Source organism: Lottia gigantea, assembly GCF_000327385.1.
Source record: "Lottia gigantea unplaced genomic scaffold LOTGIsca_1, whole genome shotgun sequence".
Taxonomy (NCBI): Eukaryota; Metazoa; Mollusca; class Gastropoda; family Lottiidae; genus Lottia; species Lottia gigantea.
Window position 1 is genome coordinate 6,712,958 of NW_008706746.1, and position 24,135 is coordinate 6,737,092.

The 24,135-nt window shown below is 32.4% G+C and overlaps 1 protein-coding gene across 1 annotated transcript in view; it reads left to right on the forward strand.

The window, feature by feature from the left end:
- LOTGIDRAFT_102899 (hypothetical protein) overlaps window positions 1-24,135 on the forward strand; it is a gene marked incomplete at both ends in the record, with an annotated part of 36,729 nt that overhangs the window by 6,451 nt on the left and 6,143 nt on the right. The window contains 2 exons of the mRNA XM_009045823.1: window positions 19,264-19,313; window positions 19,820-19,955. Coding sequence (XP_009044071.1) covers window positions 19,264-19,313; window positions 19,820-19,955 — 186 coding nt within the window. The remainder of the gene's footprint in view (window positions 1-19,263; window positions 19,314-19,819; window positions 19,956-24,135) is intronic.

Below are 24,135 nucleotides of genomic sequence, written 5' to 3' on the forward strand. Positions count from 1 at the left end.
CTGCTTAAAATGTAGTTAATGGATATTTTGTTTCATGATTTTTCTGTGGGTGACTCCACTAGCCATCCATGATCTGACAAAATTGTTATGCTATTAATTTAGTATTCAGCAAATCAAATGCTTCAAATATTTCCATTTTATATAAAAATCTAAAAAGATTGGTATAGGGGTAATGCAAAAAAGAAAATTCCTTTACTTTTGGAATAATTTTGTTCATTTTATAAACCCCACCTCCTCTTTCTCCAACTGCCTGTGTTTAATTTACATGGCAGATTTATTGACAAAATAACAAATGAAATGCCAAATTCTTGAGTTTGAAACCCAAGCTGTAGACAGAACGCGTGAGCCATGTTTCATTGTTAAAAAAATAAAACATAGTTACTGAAATTCCTCAACTTGAAGGTAACTTGTAATTTGAACTGGAAAGAATTTTCTAATTTTACTTTGAAAATAAAGAAAGTATTGAGTTAGTTCAGAATTCAGGTAAAGAGAGTGGTACATGTCACTGGTTAAAGATAAAAGGGGGTAGAGCAGAGAAAAAGGGGGAGAGGATTTGTTTGCATCACCCCATATAACCCAATAGCAGAGTTGTCAGGGGCAGGCTCGGTGAGAAGATGGGTTGGGGTAGACCAGGGTGAAGGAGAGGAGAAAGAATACTGTTGAGTAACCCTATAAAATCCAATAATAGAAGGGTGGGCAGAAGAGTGAAATAAGGAGCTGAATTTGTTGAAACCATCCTTTTAGCCTGAAATTTCCATTTTGAAATTATTCCAGACTTTTTGTAAGGATACAGACTACTGTATTGGTTTATCCTTGAAAATTAAGCCCCAAAGTATTCTAAAGTATAGGAAAAATTCACGATATTTCAGCTGTCTATTTTCAAAGGGACGTGATTTATTCTATTTGTTTACCCTTGAAAATTAAACCCCAAAGAATTTTAAAGAATATGAAAAAAATCATTTCACAATATTCAAGTGTGTATTATTTCATCTGGCTAGAATTATTCTATTGATTCAACAGTGAAAATTAAATCCTTGTAAATAAACTGATTTGGAGGTATATTAAACTATAGTAGGGTGTAAAAATTGATTATTTAGATTATTGACATAGAACTACAGTATTTTATTACCAAGTTAAACATAGTGATTTTATCAATATACTGATAGTAATCCAACACTCTTGATCAACTCTACTAATATAGTAGTATAACACACTCTGTGGGGTCTGTGTCATTAGTGGTATATCTACAAGCAGTGGCATATCTAGAGGCCCGAAAAGTATCTGGGGGTCTGTGGGCTGCCTGAGGCCCCCTAGGGGCCAGCGGATTTTAGATGGCCGGAGATGACATGTAAGTATTTAGAGGACTTCAAAAAAGATCTTTCTCGGGTCTGAGGGGAGGGGGGCCTAAAACATACTGCCTAAATACGTCACTTTTTACAACGGTGTCAGAGGGTTCATGCCCCATATTTTACATAAGGAAGGCATTGCCTGTAAGCCCCCCATTGACAATTTTGTGGTTCCTAACCAGCCTTCTCACCTAATGATTCATAAAAACGCATAAAAATGGGGTTTATTTTGAGGTGACAAGGGTTTACGAGTCAGTTACTAACCTTACACCCTTGATCGACTAATAAAACTTACTTTATTGGGTTTATCTTGAGGTGACAAACAATTATGAGTCAGTTACTAACCTTACACCCTTGATCTACTAATATAAATCTCTTTGTGGGGTTGGGGTTTATATTGATGGGACAAACAATTATGAGTCAGTTACTAACCTTACACCCTTGATCTACTAATAAAACACTCTTTGTGGGGTCAGGGTTTATCTTGATGTGACAAGGGTTTACGAGTCAGTTCCTAACCTTACACCCTTGATAAAACTCTGAGGTTGGGGTTTATCTTGATTAAGCGAGGGGTGTTTAAGAAATTTTTGTTTGAGTTCTATGATAATGATTTTACTTGAGTCGGTTAAAAATTGGAAGCATCTATAGATATGGCTACTGAAGAACTGATATAAGAATTTAACGCATAAATTAATATCTCATTAATTAAGAAGTAAGCTCGTTAGTGTGTAATTAGGTGTAAAGGTGAGGTACCGATACTGATTAGTCTGATTATTAGTAATTAGTCAAGGTAACGCTATATCTTTAACCTGATATCTCTACCTTGATAGTAATTTTTACCTGGCTGGGTCAAAGGTCAATGGCATTATGTCATCTCAGGTAAAGGTCCAAGGTATTCACTATTTATTGAAAAATGCTTAATTTAACTGATTTATTACACTTCCAGGCTTTTTTACAGCCAGGATAGCCAGTTTTACCTTATCACTTTAAGTTCAATTTTGATTTGATCAGAATACTAAATTGAGAAAAGCTCATCTTATGTTGCTGACACACGTTTTGAATATAACATCCTCATCAGGATAGCAAGTTTGGAAAAGGAAGGGTAACTTTTCTATAAGAGCTTTTGAGCAATGAGCAAAATAAACCCTCACTTAAGGCAAGCATGAAGACATCTTTTAGAATATTCTATGGTACAAGGATTCTGTGTTGTATCTAATTTCACTAGAGCTCATATCTAACTGCTCTAACATGTGTTTTTGATAAGAAATCCTCATCAGGACAGATAGTTTGGAAAAGGAATGATAACTTTTCTATAGATGTATGAGCAATTCACTTAATTCACTTAAGCAAGAAGTCTATATTCCACCGTACTAGGAATTCACTACTTGTATCTGTTATTTAGTTGAGCTCATCTCATACTGCTGACACATGTGTTTCAGATACACTATCCTCATCAGGACATGTTTTAGAAATTGAGGTTAACTTTCCCATAAGGTCTTTAGATGCATGAAAAGAGGTAAGGTAGCTTTTGAACTGGAGTCTTATTGCGTTGACGAGAGCTCATCTCATACTCATGACACATATGTTTCAGAAACATGATCCTTGTCAGGACAGCAATTTTTTCAATCAGGGTTACCTTCTCGATATAGGTGTATGGTGTAGAGGTGTATGTATAGTAGGTTCCAGTGTATGAGAAAAGTTAGGGAGGCAATTAAACAGAAGTCATTATAATCAATGAATAATTTGATCAGTAAAGGTTCGAGCTCTTCAACTATAGAGGTGTATAATTGATAGGTAAATAGTGCTTGATGATTATTGAAGTCACGCAGATTTGATTACCTCCCCTTGTGGACGATTAATTACTAGATTAATTAAGTAGGTAACGAGGTGACTGGGGAATAATTACAGGTCTCTAGAGGATATTTATAGGTAAAAATATACTTCTTGACTATCAGTACCTGATAGATATTATATTTCAGGTCATAGTCCCCAATAAGCATACAAAATTTAGAAATCCTTGGTTCGCCATTTCTTGGGCTGGATTTGGGTCTTGAATATATGTAAATAGCATAATTCCGTCAAAAATATCTCAAACCAAATATGTGTATTTTCTTTATAGACAATAATTCTGGCCACACATGGATTTGAAGGTTGAAATTTTTATGGTAAGCTGTGAACATTATTACTGATATGATTTGTCAAATGGATGGTGAATCTGTCCATTTAAAGTCAGGTGCACACAAATACTTTCAGCAAGATATATTGACTATTTTACACTTGCTACATGACTTTTGCTTCTTATCAGATAGTACATTACACAAAAGTATTTGCTTAGTGAGGATAAAATTATTTAATTTTCACCTTTTTTCAATGATGTATTGTTATCTTGATTCAGTTTATCACCATACAAAACCTACTGCTTTAATTTCAGAGCAATACTAAATTTATCTAAAGAATTTTGCGGCTGACAAAATGTACAACTATGATTAAAATTTATCGGTGATATTTGATTTTTGCCTTATATTAACGATCTATTCAGTATATCACCATACAAAAGCTACTCTGCATTAAATAAAGTGCACAGATAAGTTTTATTAGTTTGTGGCTCACTTGAGTGATTTAACCAGGTGTATCATTCAATACTAGGAGTTGTATAAATTGTGATTTTGATATGATGAAGATCCTTTTTAAATGTTTGATCTTTAACATGAAAGAGAATGAGAGTATCATTGTACACAGTCTATATGAATTGATCTATTGATGGGATTTATTCATTATTTTTTCTCACGGAGGAAGAATTTTTTAATTTTAAGATTTTTTAGTATCTCATGCCAGAAACATAGCAGCTGTGAATTATGTGTAAAATTGATTTTTAAATTTAATTCTTCTGAAAAATTCATTTTTTTCTTTATTTTTTGGCTTGAATATATCGGAAATAGAGAGGAAACTCAAGAGTTACTCATGTATAAGAATTTTTAATTCTTCAATGCCTAGAAGCTTCAAGCTAATAGGAATTAAGATGATAATTTGTTGGTTTTTCCTGATATCTTTCAAAAAATAAACGAAATTGTAAAAATCTTGTTTGGTTTTAATTAGATTGTTAAAGCTTGTACTAATTACAATGTAAAGTCTGTTAGTAGTTGAAACCAGTTGTTAGAATGGTTTAGCCCCACCCCCTTCTTCCACCTGTCATTGTTTTCTCATAGTAACACCAGAATTTATTTTCTTACCCTTGAAATCTCACAGAATTCAATTTATTTTCTCATTTCAAGGATATTTGAATATAAGAAACTTGCATTATTTTTTCATCCTTTCAAGAAACTGATAGCTTTTACTCCCATAATGAAAAGTTTACAAAAAGATTTATTTTTTTAGATAATTTATTTATTTTACCCTTTTGCAACATATTTTATGTGGCAATAGATATTTAAAGGCAACATCTCTTCCATTTTTCTCCAGATAATTTGAGATTATAGAAATATCTTCAGTCCATTATTTATTTATAAGCTTCATTATCAAATTATTACAGCATTCAGGTGTCTCATGCATTAGATATTTTATTTCAAGTATGGGTTTAGCTTTTGAGAAATTTGGTAAAGACACTTCTACTTGCATTGGTTGAATATTTTTGGCCAAAAAATCACAATTTTGTTGTGAAATTTTAATAAAAGTTGTATCTTGTCCGAAATTAGCAAACAGCACCCTCAAATTTGACATTAAAATTTCGATTTTGAAATAAATTTTGATAAACCTAAAGTATGACTTGAAATTTCCTGTTCATAATCTACAGATGTTTTACACTTGACAAAAGTTGAAGGTAAATTTTAAAAGTGAATTTATAGGAGTTCTTGCACCACATGAAAACCATTTTGTTTTCCTGCAGTAGCTTGCCACCCAGTAGAATCTAACTCCCAGCTTGAATTTCGTGAAATACGAAACTAAAAACACAGACTTTTAATTTAATTTTCATGCAGAAATTTATTAACTGAGAGTTTTTGCTGCCTGTGATATTTATAAAGAATGAGTCAAGAAAAATAGTTTAAAATTCTGTACATGTTGATCAGGAGTGTTGATTTTAAATGTATTTGCCGGTAAATATTTTCCCCATAAAGCAACTTCCTTATGCTTAAGTCGAACATGACTGGTAAATACAACCAAATCAACAGTTTAGAGCTCAGGTCAGACATGACTGGTAAATACATGTTAATCAACAGTCTATAGCTCTAATCATACATGACTGGTAAATACAGTCAAATCAACAATCTAGAGCTATATTCAGTCATGACTGGTAAATACTGTCAAATCAACAGTCTAGAGCTCTAGTCAGACATGACTGATAAATACAACCAAATCAACAGTCTAGAGCTCTAGTCAGACATGACTGATAAATACAACCAAATCAACAGTAAAGAGCTGGAGTCAAACTTGACAAGTAAATACAGTCAACAGTCCAGAGCTCTAGTCAGACATGACTGGTAAATACAACCAAATCAACAGTTTAGAGTTCTAGTCAGACATGACTGGTAAATACAGTCAAATCAACAGTCTAGAGCTCTAGTTAGACATGACTGATAAATACAACCAAATCAACAGTAAAGAGCTGGAGTCAAACTTGACAAGTAAATACAGTCAACAGTCCAGAGCTCTAGTCAGACATGACTGGTAAATACAGCTGAATCAATAGTCTAGAGCTCTAGTCAGATATGACTAGTAAAAACAATCAAATCAACAGTCTAGAGTTCTAGTCAGATATGACTGGTAAAAACAATCAAATCAACAGTCTAGAACTCTAGTTAGACATGACTGGTAAATACAGCTTAATCAACAATCTAGAGCTGGAGTCAGACATGACTGGTAAATACAGCTTAATCAACAATCCAGAGCTCTAGTCAGACATGACTGGTAAATACAGCTGAATCAATAGTCTAGAGCTCTAGTCAGACATGACTGGTAAATACAGCTGAATCAATAGTCTAGAGCTCTAGTCAGATATGACTGGTAAATACAGCTGAATCAACAATCTAGAGCTCCAGTCAGATATGACTGGTAAATACAGCTGAATCAATAGTCTAGAGCTCTAGTCAGATATGACTGGTAAATACAGCTGAATCAATAGTCTAGAGCTCTAGTCAGATATGACTGGTAAATACAGCTGAATCAATAGTCTAGAGCTCTAGTCAGATATGACTGGTAAATACAGCTGAATCAACAGTCTAGAGGTCTAGTCAGATATGACTGGTAAATACAGCTGAATCAATAGTCTAGAGCTCTAGTCAGATATGACTGGTAAATACAGCTGAATCACAAGTCTAGAGCTCTAGTCAGACATGACTGGTAAATACAGCTGAATCAATAGTCTAGAGCTCTAGTCAGATATGACTGATAAACCTAAATATTCTAGAGCTACAGTCAAACAAGACTGGTAAATTTAGCCAAGTCAATAACACTAAGTCTTGATCTTTAATATATTGAAGGCTGAGTGGCAAATCAACAGCCCTGCCTTGGGTTAAGGTAGGGCACACGAGCAGTCTTGATCAGAGATTTGCCAATTGGAGTCTTGTCAGGAGTTTCTCCGACTGCCACGGGTACACGAGGAGACAAAAAGTACGTCATTTTCTACCTTGTCCATAATCATGTGCAGAACATGCAATTGAAAGGAAAAACGAATCTGATTGGATGATGAAACTATTAAAAGATTATTATCAAACTTGTTTGATGTTATAAATCCTGTCAGTGACGCGATAATCTTGTCTTTGAAGCACAGACACACACTAGATTTTATTCAAGATTCAAATCGGCAACATACATCTCCGACCAAGACCGCTTGTGTGCTTGCACTTTTACGTAATATATAATATGTTGGAATCAGGTATGACTAGTAAATTCAACCAAATGCATGTTCCTTTATGTACTGAATAAACTATTTCAACCTGTGTGTTTTATGACTGTTATTGTAGAAACAGAATAGCTATTTTTCTGTTTCACTGTAATTTCTACATGCAGGGAGCCTGTTTATTTTACTAGTCAGAGTTCTTTGGTCTTAAACTCTTCCCTTATATATAGATACTATATTGGTAATTTAATTTTACCCATCATTTTGATATGAATTAGTATTTCAGCTTCAAATTAGAAAGGCTAGTGAAGTTTTTTGCATGGATATTTTTAGAGATTTTCTCACCTTTTAGATCTGTATCGGGGACACTGATAACATCAATTAGCACCATTCCAGTTTTCAGGCAGATGTCTTTCGTTCCTGTAATTTCAATAAAAAAGTGTTTCGTGACTTCACTATTGCAAAAGATGTTGATAATTGGCAGCTTTTCCAATAGTAATGTTATTTCTATAATTGCAGGAACCACAGAAATCTGATAAAATAATTGGAATGATGCAAACAGAGGCCAAAATTGACCTGATATATCAAAACTTTTAATTTTGTTTCCATTAGGGTTTTTTTTTTTTGGTTCTCTGGTCCTGTAGGTAAAGGTAAGATCAATTAAAACTGATTAGACCATATTATTATAGACATTTATAATTTTGGAACCTCAGTTCCTGCTGGTTAAGATAAAATTGACTTGAAAAATTATATTGTACCATATGATTACAGGCAGTTCATCTTTAAAACTTGAATAATCTAAATGTGTTAAAATCGTTAAACTTTTACTGTTAATTTAAATGACATATTGTGTACCAAGTTCACTTCAAACATGGAATTTCTCTATTTTTATTGGAACTATATTCTAACTTTTCTAACAGAAATATTTCTGTTGAAGTTTGTTTACAGAATTTCTGTTTTTTTAACTATGTCATTCCCGAGTTCACAGAGTCTTTTTCAGGGATGTTACTGTGATATTTTCTTTGCCAGACATTTCTGAGCTCAGAGTTAAAATTGTATGCTAATATTTGACTTTTTCAAGTGGTTTCAGGAATATTACTGTGAAATTTTCTTTGCCAGACATGACAGCTCTTACATAGGTCCATAGCTTATATTGTTTATTGGCTATTTAGGTTGGTCTACTCAGCATCTTTCAGAGATCACGCATAGCTTTGTGTTTTTCACCTTGGCATTCCATTCAGAGAATGTTTATTTGGCATTAAAGTTTCAAATCAGCATCTTTCTAAGAGAGTCCACATAGCTAATAATGTTAAGTTTGGTATTTGGGTGTGTCAACTCAGCATCCACATCCAGAGAGAGTCCACATAATAATGTCTGTATATAATGTTCATATGGTATTTGGGTTTTGTCACCTCAACATTCAATTCAGGGAGTCCACAAAGCTTAAAAAGTTTGTGTTGGTTGTTGTTTAAAAATTTGTCTATAAAACAAAGGCTAAGTTATTGTTTAAGACCAGATATGAAGTTTTAATAAATATAAACTGGTAGAGATGTTGTTTATGGGTACAAAAATGCCATCAATCAAAATTGTAACAGAGAAGTTGTCATAAACTAGATATATACCTACATATTTATATATATATATATACAACCTTATTTAGTCATGTTATAGTCAAAAGTGTCAAAATAATAGAAATTCTTGGGTTTTTTTTATGAAAAAGGCTTTGAGGGAAAATTCTTGAAGCTAGTTTTTATGCTTTATCATAAAATATTTGATGGAAGGTTTGAATCAGCAAGTGCACCTCTGTCTTTATGTTTTTAAGATCAGTTTATGGACAAGCACTACTGTATTGATTGAAATGAGAGTGGGTCTCTGTTAAATTTAGACTGTGGCTATTCGTACTGCGACGGTACAAAAATGGGCATTAAAAAACATATGGCCATCCCTATCTAACCTTAACAAAGTCACTTAATATCATTCTTGACAATCAAAATGGCTTCACGCTTTAAAAAAAAAACAAAAAAATTAGCGCGCCTATTGTATCCTATGTTATCGGTTCTGATGTTAGCAGCCATAGAGAACACGCATCGTGAGGGTACAAATAGCCAGTGTGTAAAATTTTACCCTTCAGCAGGTTAATTACTAACTCTGAGTAAGATTCTTGCTTGCTAAATAAGGGTCCACAGTTCAATGCCTGGTACAGGTTGAGATAATTCAACCCGGTTTCCCCCTTTTGTAAATTCATGTATTCATTGAGTAATAATATAGAACAGAGATTATGCTGACTGATATATAATATAGAACAGAGATTATGCTGACTGATATATAATATAGAACAGAGATTATGCTGACTGATATATAATATAGAACAGAGATTATGCTGACTGATATATAATATAAAACAGAGATTATGCTGACTGATATATAATATAGAACAGAGATTATGCTGACTGATATATAATATAGAACAGAGATTATGCTGACTGATATATAATATAGAACAGAGATTATGCTGACTGATATATAATATAGAACAGAGATTATGCTGACTGATATATAATATAGAACAGAGATTATGCTGACTGATATATAATATAGAAATATAGAACAGAGATTATGCTGACTGATATATAATATAGAACAGAGATTATGCTGACTGATATATAATATAGAACAGAGATTATGCTGACTGATATATAATATAGAATTGTCTGTGTCTATAATTGATTAGTCTGGGAATCAAACCAGATAGTTGTCTAACTGATGAATTTCATGAATATTGGTGAGTCTCTTATTTCCTTTCAGAATATTTCAAGTTATATAGCTGCCAAGGCAGGGCTATTAAGAGACTTTTTATTTTGGAATGACAAAAATTTTGAGAATTAAAAGAAGATATTATGTTAGATGAAGTAATTATCAGCAAGAACCAAAGGTGTATGTCTGATTGAAATTAGAATGGTGCAGTTTGATGCTATCAGTGTCCCCAATACACATAAAAAGTTGAGAAAACCCCTTTACAATCTCTTTTAAAGTGACACTCTTTCTTTAGGATGTTCAACTTAAAGTTAGATTATTATTTTTATAATATAGAAAAAAATATATGGCATATATTGCCATCACCCCTGTCCTTTAGTCTGTTGGTTTGTCAACATTTCTTGTGAACACATTAGAGACTACAGTTTTCAACTGATTTAAATGAAATTTAGTGGGATCATTTATATTGATGAGATCTTGGTCAAGTTCAACGACAAAACGTAAAACTAATTGAGCTCTGTTAGTTGATAAAGAAAATATTTAGATAACTTTTCAAATAACTGAAATTGAGCTCTCCAAGGTGGTAAAGTAAATGATTAGCCGACTACACAAATAGCTGAAATTGAGCTCTGTTAGGTACAGAAAATAATTAGAGACCTAATCAAAAAGCTGAAATTGAGCTCTGTTAGGTGGTAAAGTAAATAATTAGCTGAATTTTAGCAAATATTTGAACAGCAAATATTTAGACACAAATAGCTGAAATCAAGCATATTTACGTGGTAATTGTTTAATTGAGCTCTGTTTAATTGAGCTCTGTTAGTTGGTAAAGCAAATATTTCAAGGAGTATATCCCTTTAAAGAGAGAATATACAGCCTAGAGAACTGAGTATATTACATAAGAAGATTACCTCTGTATCAACAACATGTTTAATTGGGTTCGTTATTCCATACAATTCTAGTCTAATTTGATTATCCAAGGGAGGTAACCAGGTTTGTCTGCTTTGAGTTTTTATGTACTACAGATTTCTTTCTCTCATTCTGTGATATATTGTCTATATTTGCTTATAGAATATTTGACAGTCAATATTATATGAATATGTAACGAAAAAAGGCCAGACAAGATATCCTCTGCTCACTTGATCATTTCTGGAAATTCTTGTGGTTCACCTCCATTTTCAGGTGTAAGCTTCAATTAAATTTAAGCGCCACACAATAACAATGGATGTTGTCTCAGGAGATGCTCACCCCTACGTGTGTAATCTACCGATGTTGTCGGGTTTCTACCGCTTTTGCTTGTTGTCCACAGCTCTACCAACAGGATACTCAATTCTACTGATTTTTTGTTTTTTTCCTAAGCAAATTTTCACAGAATCTTGATTGCAGGTAACACGCGTTAATCTCATCACGTAATGATTTTATTGCTGTCTGATTAATTAATTCCCCCAATTAAACTGGTAATTCGATCTATTTTCACCCTTCCAGACCAGTTGATACGACTTTACTTTCTGTGAAGCTATCATGTCAGCATTATTCTAGGAGAGTTCACACATCTAATGATGTTGATTTGGTTTTGGGGTTTGTCAACCAGGCATCCCTTTCAGAGAGTCCACATAGTTATAATATTATTTATTTTTACACCTGATGCCAATAACAAAAAAATTATTTATTAGAGCCCACATTATGTTAACTATTGAAGCTATTTTGGTATGTATTTGTTGGCTTTAATTTGAAATATGTGGTCAATCTAATCAAAATAAGATTTTAAATGCAGAAATATTTTGTGAAGGAGTTCAGGTGCGGTCCTTGAATTGGGAAAGTTAAATTTCTAGTCCTTATATTAAGATATGATTATAAAATTCAGAAAATTTCTTTTGAGCATTGTTCCACCTGCATTTTTTTTCAAGGCAAAATGTTTCTGATTGGTTAGTTTAGTGACTGAAATAATCCAATCAGAGCTCTTAGTGGGCTTATCTTATCTTTCAATCTGAGTTATGATCTTATCAACAATTTGATTGGGTAATATGAATACAATCAACCAATAAAAGTTTTTTGAAGAAGGACTAAGCTATCAAATTTCATAATTTGAGTTTACTTAATATTACCTAACTACATGATTAAATTGAAAAAAAATGACCTACTTTTCTACATCCTATGGGCTAATGAAGACAGACAACACCATGCAGTGTGCATTGAAAGAAAAAGAAAAATACAACTATATTTTACAAGGATAACAACTAAGAATCCTTTCTTGCAGCTGGTCTTTGGCCCAACCTCGATCTTTCCTGGATTATCCATACCTATTTGCAGCTGGGTCGATTGGAATTATTAGTGAAAATGACTTATTTAAGGACATCTGACTTTCACACACCAATTGAGATCCGAACCCATGGTTGCATTGTAACCAAGCAAATGACATCATATTAAGAACCAATTATCTAAGCGGCTGTGCAATAGAACCTCACAATGAGTGAAATTTTCCATTAGCTGCTCTTTTTTGATTTCTAACTGTCAAGGGATCCTAAACATTCACAAAGCTAAAACTTAAAACACACACCTGCACTTTAAGACAATCTAATCTGTTTGCTGAAATTAGATTTTTAAAAATGAAACATTACAAGAGATAATGAAGACTTGTCTAAAAATTGGCAGATAAAATAAGTTCTAGTGGTAGACAACAGATAAGGATGGTTAATGTTCTGTTTTTATGTTCTTTTTTCAGATTTTAATTATGATATTTAAAAAAAGATTAGCTTAGGAATAGGTGCAGGCAAACATTTGTTATTATCATGAATAAAGATACTAGAAAATTAACACAATTTTATACTTAACAGCTTCAAATTTTATCTTTTAAAATAGGAAAAAGAAATTGTGTTTTGTAGGTCTATTAATTTCACAGTTGCCTCAAGAGGCTGTGAGGAAAAGAAATATCTTGTTTCATATTATCTGCCTCAAGAGACCAGAAATTCACTGTGTGCGACGTCTAAGCTGCCAGCTGAGCTAGAAAAAGTAGCTAACCAATAGAAACGCATTGACATATCAAGTGGTATCAGTATGGTAACCATGAATGATTCAATTTTAGAAGATCAACTTGCTGAACATGGCAAGACTATCTGTGCCTATACACTGTTTTTTCTGCAGAAGTCTAAACAGGAAAATGAGGCCATTTTGATAACTTACGTGACATGGATGCAGTCCCATCGTTCTTTGGTTGTTTTCGTTGAAGTACGGAATTCGTCGAAGATTTTTAAGTGAGAAAATAGCTCCGACAAGAGCTCTCGTCTGCGGTGATATAAGTAATGAGAATGTTGCTCAGCTGACAGTCTCAGGCAGCTCAGCTAGTTCCTCTCATCTGCGGTAGGTTTAGTCAATATGTGAATGGGTTTGTTGGTCTGGCATAAATTGATCTGATTGTATCTCATGATGTTGACCTATATAGTAGTGCATGTGTCTAAGGCATGTGGGCCTTAAAGTAATAAAACAGAATATTTTGGCCTGATAATATGTAAGGGTAGGGAAACAGAATAATTTTATGTGTGGCCTAACACTATGTAAGGTATTCAGTGAAGGGATTAAGGTATATAAAGAGATGTATTGTTGTAGGACGGTCATCAGACTATTGCTATGTTATTATTGACACGAGGCGGGACAGCAGGCGGGCAGGCGGGAGAAATTCCCGTCATAATAATACATAGTTGATATCACACACTCTCGTGAAATAGATCTCATTTCTTTACATTCCTTCTGTGAGTTTATCTTATTTTATTTCACTGTTGTAAATTAAAGAACATAAAATTAAATGGATTTATACATTATACTTTACTTATTCTAATGAAGATGCCATGCCATGCAGTGGGCAATTAAGGAAATTATTTTCAGGGCAAGACATGTGAGATATATGTTCAAAAAGGTAACAAGATGTCTTTTTCAGTAGGCCTACCCATTGACAGCTGAAAAAAGATGACTTATTCAGTGGTCATTACAGCTGGGTCAAATGGAATAATAAGGAAAGATGACTTGGTTGAAATAATGAAACATGACTTAGTCGGTGCTCATTTATAGCTTGGTCCACTGGAATAAAAAGGAATGATTCATGGTCACCAGACTTTTACAGCTTGTGTGATTATGACTGTTGGTATTATGCTAGTTGGTCAATCAGCTGTTGTAGGTTCAAATCTCCCTCAATGCAGGTCAGATTTCAGAAGCTAGTGACTAATGGTGTAGATATTTGAATGGTGTAAAAGAAAACTAAGATAGAAATGTAACAAGCAGGGTGTCAATTGTAGTCTTTAAAAAACCTATTACTCCAGCCATCCTTCTGTATTATATGGAAATTGTTGACATAACTTCAGTGGGAGGTGTTAGTAATGTCCTTTATCCTGCCTCTTTAAACTCACTATATGTCATAGCTTATTTTTAATAAAATAGTCTTACATCTGACTTTCTTGCTCTTGCAATGTGCATTTGGTGAAAATTTTGTACCACTCGTTTTCCAAAATTTAATCTGCACTCAGTGAACCCTATTTCCCATTGTCATACTTACTACTCTAATCTGTTGCTCTAAAATACCTATGCAGAAAGCTGGTATTAACATCTTTATAGACTTTTGCTCTATATCTTATTCAATATTTGTAGATATTTTTATGTTATTCTTATGTTCTTTAGTCAGTAAAGAATTTGAAACCACAAGTAAAAGAGTACACACTAATCCCAAAGCTTTCATAATGTCTAAAAATATCCTAACTATACAACAGGTACTTGTAAACATGTAATATATTGTATTTAACACCCTCTGTATTTCAATAGAGATGGATTTATAATTTAAAAACACAATAGTTCTTAGTTTATTTTTTCTGAATATTTTGTGTTTTTTAATAGGTGTATATGGATCACACCCTAAAAGACCTCTCCTCAGTACAGTAGTTAGTCAGCTTCCAAGATGTGAAATTCTGAACACTTTTTCTGGCTTCATAATCAAATTAATCTCTGTCTGACACTTATATGATTTAAAATATCTTCAAGGTGTTAGTCTCACTCTACTCAACACTATTATGGTTTTATTTGCGCTTGAAAGATATTTGTTTGCACCTTATAGAACTAATAAGACTAAGATTTGAAATGTAAGGTGTCAAAAACCCCATTTCATATAAACATTTTATTTAAAGATACTTCAAACTAGGAATTTTACTCACTATTTCTATGTCTTTTCTATATATCACAGAGTATCTTGAATTGACGAGTTGTCATTTTAACTTTTAATCGTGGATAATTCTGGACACACATGGATTTAAAGGCTCAAATTTTGACAGTTAGCTGTGAACACTGTTACTGATTGACTTATCTAAAATATTTCTGTTTCTAAGACTAAAGTATGATTGGTAAAAATAAATGGCTCATCTTTCCCTTTGATATATATATAATTCTCATGATAAAAATATTATGAAAATCAAATCCTATATTATGACAGTTAGTTTTATTGCATTTGCCAATCAAGTCTTAAGCTTCTGTTTTTGGTTTGCATTATACAGAATCACACTGCATCTCATCAGTGTAGTAAGGTTGAACAGCAGGGTTCACTTATATATTCTATTTCATAATTTTAAAAGGTTTCAATAAAAAATCACTGATAGCACTCAATGTTAAAAAACTGAATTCCATTCAGAAAATTTGAAAAGAAATGTTTTTTCTCTGCAGTGATTACCCACCTGTGAAAGGTGTAGATAGATATATTGATAACGGCCCTAGATAGTTTGATATTGGCCCACCAAGACGATAATTTCACTCTTTACTTATATCACGTCTCAATAAATTAGATAAATACCCTGAAATAAATCTGGATGATTATATTGATGACCTGTGAGATTTCAATACTTTATACCTTTTACTTTATCTATATTCAAGGTGTTTTTTAGGCTTGAGTTTTTAAGCTTGATAAAAAATGCTAGCCCAAAGCTTTGGCTGTTTATCCAACGTTTTTATTTACTCTGTTTCAAATTTTTTAGAGACATCAGCTAGTTAGTTACATAATTTTCATAACTTAATTAAATTATTTTTGGCGAAAGCTTTCATTGGGTATTTGATATGAATTTGACTACTTCATACTTTTTTTGTATTCTTTTTTAAAATGTTGGCAGAGTTACAGAGTTTAATGACAAAAGATTATTTTGAAATGGATTGACAGGAGATTAGGTGCAGACGGCAGATGTGTTATGTGTTTATTGTTGTATGCAATTGGCTGAATATGTCTTAATCAAAAATATCATGATAAAGTTTGCATCTTTATCCTCTATGCCATGGAAGTAGTTTTCAGATTTAGTCATGTTGACAACTTATAAAGGGAAATCTTTTCAAAGAGGCAATAAAAAGTTCCAGACATCTGCCTTTGTACTGGGTCACCATTTTATGGTATGGATTAGATTGCATAATGTCTGTTTAATAAATATCACAAATAATGTCAAAACTTGGTAATACAATAGTAGACAACCATAATAATGAATTATAGGGGAGAAGCATCTGCTAACTGCATTGAGTCATCATTTAAAATAAAAATTCAATATAATTTCAAATAAAAACGGAATAAAATAATATAATAAATTCTTCCAATGATTAAAACTAGGTTGGGCTGAAATGCCTTATCCCTTCCAAATCAACCAGATAAATTTCATGCAAAGAAAATTATAATATTTCATATTTCCTTAAGATAAAGGATTTAGAATTTATGTTAGTAAAATTCTGACGAACATTCTTAGCATAATGACAATAAACTTATAGTGTGTTTAGAAAGATTTTTTTGAGAGAAATTTAGCCCCAAGAACAAGTTTTTATAAAAAATGTTTATAATATGTATGCTTGAGGTGAAATTAATGAAATATTTTAGACCATGTAACTTGTCAAAATTAACTTGTTGATATCCAGATTTAGACTGTAATTTATTTACAATATGACATGATATATATATAATATTCATAATACAGTTTAAAATCTGTCAACAATTTATATCAGAGACTATTTCATTAGTCAAATTTTTTACCTAACATGTATTCAAGTGACATTTAAGTTGTGAGCTTATGACCCTAAGTCCAAAGCAAAAATTTAACAGCCGTACTCTTGGCTTACATACTCTCTTTATATGGGGGTCTATTTCATTATTTATTTAAAATTATTTTTCAAAATATTTTGGTCTATTAACAAACCTGTATTAACTGAGCTTTAAGCTTGTGAGCACCAAGACTCTTAATATGGGAGTTTTTTCATTAGTTAAAATTCAATATTTTGTTCTTATACCTAACATGTATTCAACTTGGCTCGTGACCCTAGGTCCAAAGACCGGAATTTGACAGCCATGCTCTTGGCTCACATATGAAGGCTATTTATAATTACTAGTCAAGATGAAATATATTTGTCTTTTAACCAAGTTAAGCTTGCGAGCCCAGAGTCCAACGACTTGAATTTTAAGTCCAATTAATAATATTTTGTTGCACTTGTTGGTCCAGAGAATACTCACTCATCCAGAGCACCTGATATTACTCTGCAACTGGGTTTATCAATTAAACATCTCTTTTATGTGCACCTAACATTACTATAATCAGATTCTGTCAAAAAATAAGAAAAAAAGAAAAATATTTCAAATTTGGGCTTCTGGAAAATTAATCTCCTAAAAACAAACATTAAATTGGTAAATTTGGATCTAAAAACAGAATTGATTGTCAGTTTCCCTGTAGATATTGAAGATTAAATTAAAAGTTATCTAACATTGCCTGTCACCAGTTGTTTTTATACTAGATAATTTGACGTTGAAATGTCATCTTGCGGAAGGCAATTTCTCTGTTTAATCTTATCTTTTCACAGGATGTGTTTTTTCTTGAATTATAATTGATTCTAGAAACTAATAACAGGATGAACCTTGCCACAGGACAAACATTAGATATCATTTTTTTAATATTGCTGAAATTACTTTAAGTATTAGATGTTATAGAAGATACTCTCCTATTGAAGCACTAGTCTAGGTCACAAGTATTAGATGTTATAGAAGATATTCTCCTATAACAGCACAAGTCTAGGTCACAAGTATTAGGTGTTATAGAAGATACTTTCCTATTGAAGCACTAGTCTAGGTCAAAAGTATTAGATGTTATAGAAGATATTCTCCTATAACAGCACAAGTCTAGGTCACAAGTATTAGGTGTTATAGAAGATACTTTCCTATTGAAGCACTAGTCTAGGTCACAAGTATTAGATGTTATAGAAGATAATCTCCTATTGAAGCACTAGTCTAGGTCACAAGTATTAGATGTTATAGAAGATACTCTCTTATAGAAATACTGGTCTAGGTCACAAGTATTAGGTGTTATAGAAGATACTCTCCTATAGAAGCACAAGTCTAGGTCACAAGTATTAGATGTTATAGAAGATAATTTCCTATTGAAGCACTAGTCTAGGTCACAAGTATTAGATGTTATAGAAGATACTCTCCTATTGAAGCACTAGTCTAGGTCACAAGTATTAGGTGTTATAGAAGATACTTTCCTATTGAAGCACTAGTCTAGGTCACAAGTATTAGGTGTTATAGAAGATACTCTCCTATAGAAGCACTAGTCTAGGTCACAAGTATTAGGTGTTATAGAAGATACTCTCCTATAGAAGCACTAGTCTAGGTCACAAGTATTAGGTGTTATAGAAGATAATTTCCTATTGAAGCACTAGTCTAGGTCACAAGTATTAGATGTTATAGAAGATACTCTCCTATAGAAGCACTAGTCTAGGTCACAAGTATTAGGTGTTATAGAAGATACTCTCCTATTGAAGCACTAGTCTAGGTCACAAGTATTAGGTGTTATAGAAGATACTCTCCTATAGAAACACTATTCTAGGTCACAAGTATTAGGCGTAATAGAAGATACTCTCCTAAAGAAATACTGGTCTAGGTCACAAGTATTAGGTGTTATAGAAGATACTCTCCTCTAGAAATACTGGTCTAGGTCACAAGTATTAGATATTATAGAAGATGCTCTCCTATAGAAACACTGGCCAAGGTTACAAGTATTAGGTGTTATAGAAGATACTCTCCTATTGAAGCACTAGTCTAGGTCACAAGTATTAGGTGTTATAGAAGATACTCTCCTATAGAAACACTATTCTAGGTCACAAGTATTAGGCGTAATAGAAGATACTCTCCTAAAGAAATACTGGTCTAGGTCACAAGTATTAGGTGTTATAGAAGATACTCTCCTATAGAAACATTGGTCTAGGTTACAAGTAACTTGTATTTCTACTATTTGAAACTTACTTATGATTTAAATTTCTATTTTTATGTTTTATTTTGTCTATTTTCAGAAAGATATACTTATAGAATACAAACCTTCCAAAGAATTTGGTGGCCATTTGTAAGTTTTTTTAAATACCTTAATTGAAATGAAACATGAAACATGAAACTTTCCTTTGTCAAAACTACAAATGGAAAGTATGAACTAAAACAACTATAGCGGTCTTGTGAATTTTCAAAATTTTATGATCCTATTAAGAAATGAAATGAAATGAATGGAGTTTTACGTCCTACTTTTCTGCACCATGTGGGCTAATGAAGACGGCATGATCCTATTAAGAAACTATGACAATATCCTGCAGAATAGCATGACTAAGCAGCAAAGTTAATCAAACATTTGGATGGTTTCCAACTGGAAGATCTGGAAGTGTTTATATTATTATTTAATATCAACTGTAATATATTATATAGTTTAGGAATAGTAAATGTCTTGTAGTGGGTTACAGATTGATATAAGCTTCGTCTTGTTTCTGAAACGATATTTTCCTATATTCATGTATTTATACATTGTAAATCATCATGTGTAAATTTTATTTAAATGATTTGTAATTTGTATTTTGCTTTCAGATATCGAGGAACAAGTGAATACAGTTGTCCTGTAGAAATAGTGTTCCAATATGTCGACCCGTTGCCAGGTGACGCTCCCAGATTAAAGTGGGATAAAGGAATCAAAAAGATTGAAATTTTAAAAACTATATCAGATGTGAGTACCATTTTTTAATCTAATAAGAAATGCAGACACCAATCCAACTTGCTGCAGATTCTGCTATACGGTGACAGCTACTATTTTTTCCAATCAGACATTTTTCAACTTTACTTCAATTTTTCTAACATGGAGAAGGTCTATCAGCTGTCCCTTGCTATAGGACTGATCTGTCATGTTAGATCAAAAATTCACAAAAGTTGCCCAGAGCATATGAACACTAAATACTGTATTAAACATGTTATGAATTGTGGAAGAGATTTAGAGTCAACCCACTCTCTCATTCATTACTTGTCTCAATAATACAAACACTATCTACAATATATATGACAGGGGATTCAAGCCTATGGTGCCTACTTGCATAAAGAAGGCCTAATGCTATTAGATTACAATTTACATGTCGGCTGAGAGGAAATGATCAGAGTAAATGATCACTCGAGGCTGATAAACTATAAACCTAGTAAACATCAATCAAATAACAGAAATAGCTATCCCACTGTAATCTATAATCTAATGAAATAAGGTGCCTACAGCAAGTGCATACAGGGTGCAGTAAAAATGATAAAAACCTGCAGTGATTAATCATGATAATTAGGAAATGAGTGCTAATTAGCTGATTAGTACATTATGATTATTAGAGATTAAATTGAATTATATATGTAATAGAATTATACCCCAGTACATCTTCATAATGATGAAGTTCATAATACCTTGACATTGTTAACATGACCCAAGTAAGAACATACTCAAAGGCATTTAGCGATCGGAAAGCGCATCATTGTCAGCACACTATTTCCAGTCTCCCCTTCCCTAATCCTTTTGATATGTTATTTATTATCACTAAAGATTATTAGTGACAAAACAAATGTGATAAGATAAATTATTACAATTAATGCTGTCATCCACTGATCAATTCTTGTCCTTGCCCCCTCCCCCCTACCCCCACATCCCTTCCCCCCACACCCCTTCCCCCCCACATCACTTCCCTCTCCCACCCAAACACACTTCATCGATCCATTCTTCATATTATTTATTATCACTAAAGGTTATTGAGGATAAAACCATGTGATAAGATGAATTATTACATATAAAACTGTGATAAACTTTGTTAATAAAAACCAGTAAATTGTGATAAAGTTAGAATCATAAAATATCATCTACTTAACTTACGTCATGCAGAATAAACCTTTTTATTTTATCAATTTCAGATATTATACTTTTTATACAACTGTTAAAATATAACCTTATTTTAATGTATTTAAAGGCATAATTTTATATTTTATCAAATTCAGATATTATACTTTTTATAAAACTATCAGGCTGATATCTTTTCATTCATTTGGCCAAGCATACTTTAGTCTCAGAAAAGGGGATTTTTTAGCTAAGCTAATCAGTAGTGGTGTTCACATCTCACCATCAACATCTGAGCCTACAAAGTAGAGGTCAACAATTAATAAGGGATTTAATCTTCTAAATATTATCCTTACTTGCTCATGAAACTTAATTTTTCAACCATTGATATCCATTTGTGGAATGAAAATTAATTTCATTTAAATCAAAACTATGATTGTCATAAAAATGTGCTTATGTCAAACATGAGGGCAGTTATACCATACCTTGTAGCAAACATTTTACCCGAGTCCTACCATGTCACAGTGGGGTATGAAAGGGGGAAGGGGGTGTTTGGTATGGTTATAGAGATTGATGAGATTTGTATAGATTTGTAGTCTGGCAGGAAATGTACCAGTAACTCTGAACTCTGATTAAGTACCTGAGTAGGTATACCATATTAGAACATTTTATCTTATAGCAAACCCTTTACCTGAACCCTACCATTGATAATGTGTGACTGTTTCAGAATTTATCACAAATTTTAGCCAAATATAGTAGTTCATATCTTTATTTTATCTTAGTTGAAGTACCGGTCAACACTAGGATTGGTCGGGCTAACTGATTACATACATTCAAATTTATTTTCGGATAATTTCAAATTTAGATTTCTTAATATATCACGCTTATGTACTCTCACCTATTTCTAAACATTGCAAAAATTATCTAAAATGGATGTGTTATTGTGTAAGCGCTCTGAGAACAGTTCAAATTCTGGTCAATCTCTGAACCGACTTGATAAATTCATGTAATAGTGGTTGGGAGTAAAAGGGGCTTATGACATCTAAATTTGTTCATCGCACTTGTCCAAATGCCTAATATAGTCTTAAATAAGTTTACAGTCAGATAAACTCATAATTTAGATCTTAATTTCTCCTTCTTCTCTACCCACGTCCATATAAGATTTTATTGGCCTAATCTAGTGTTAAATAAGTTTACAGTCAGATAAATTCAAATTTCGATATCTTTATTTCTCATACTTCTGAATTGATAACTATTTCTATAAGTCCTAAAGTGATAATGATATCTAAAATTGTTCATCACACTTGATCAGTTGTTACTAGGAGGTTATTTTAAACTTTTATCAGCCTATTATAGCCATAATTCAGTTTATATCTGTAGATTTTAAGTCTTGTATTAAAAAGTACCACCAATGTTACAGATTACGAGTTATTTTTGTGGGTTTTGTTATCTGTTGTTGATAAAAGTAGCAATTTAAGACAAAAATAGTCATCAACATCTAGTGCTCTTCAAGTTTAAGGTTTTAGGCGAGCCAGTGTCAAACATTCTGAAACTGAATTTAGTTTTCAATTGTTTTGAATCAATCATCAACACTAATCTTAATGATGACATAACCCTTGATCCAATTCCCTGCACCTCTTTCACCTCTTACTCAACTCTAGTGTATTTCTGACATCAATAAACAAGAAGATGAAATCTGTACAGTATTATGTGAGTTACATCCTGCAGCAGGAAATAGTCATACCCAGATAGTTAACTTATTTATGAGAAATTCTGTAATAATAATAGGGATTGTAGAGAGGTTTTGTAAAGAATTTATTGTATAGGGGACAATGATAGCATCAATTAGCTGTGGTTCCTGCAATTCCTAAGCGTTTGAAGATGTCACTAATCGCTTAGGGCATTATGTAAAACAAGCATATTTGCAATTAGTGACTTCATCAAACGCTTAGTTTTATTTTGCTGAAATTTGGAATGGTGCAAATTGATGCTATTAGTGTCCCTGATACACATAAAAATTCTTAAAAAAAACCTTTACAATCCCTTTAAAGATAGATACTTCTATATAATTATAATTCTTTATTGTATTCATTATATTCCTGATGACAATGAGAGTGTGAGAACCACAGTAATAAATATTCTAGAAATATCTCTCTATAGTAATTCTCTTATTTATTTTTAAATGGTTATTGTTGTCTAAAAACTTATTATTTCAATTAATTGAGACTGGAAATATAACTAACAGCTTATCTACAATTAACCAAAAATTGTTGCAGGTATATAGGAAAGATCCCAAGTAGCTAAAGCTGTGAATCATTTGTTCATTTTTGTGTTTTTCAGTCACAATGATATATAATAAACATTAGGTTAAATTTGTCGCTTATAACTTTGTTAAAAGCGTTCTAATAATCAATTTTTTTTTTTTATCAGTACCCGAAGCAGGGCTATTGATTTATTTTTTTGCCAACCAGACATTTTTCAACGACCTTAAAAGGGTCCTAAAGTTTCATAGTTATCTCTGCTTTTAGGCTATACCATATTTTTGTTCATAGTTTATATATTGCCATGAACATCCACTCTGATGTTATAAACTGAAGTTTCTATTATTATATATTAGAGGTTATAGATAGCTCTAAGAGTAATGTTAATTATATTATTATACTAATGTTCCTCATGATTCTCAACATAAAACAATCTTCAAGAGTTCATTATTTTTAAAAACTTTATCATCTCAATGAACATAAGTGTCCCACTACAAAACACCTATTATAAATATCATTTTGGCATTTGGATTTTCAGGACATGAAAGAGTTAATGGCAAATTAGAAAAAAAAGATTTTTGTATAAAAACCAAGAATAGTGTTTAAATACACTCGAACTCAGGACAAATAAAAAACAGAAAAGAAACAACATTTTTTATTACAAGAATAACAACTTTTGAGGATACTTTCTAACAGCTGAACTTTGACTCCTTTTGGTGAAGATTATGTGCCACTTGCCCTTTTTGAACAGAAAAAGATGACTTAATCAAGACCAAAAAACTTGTACC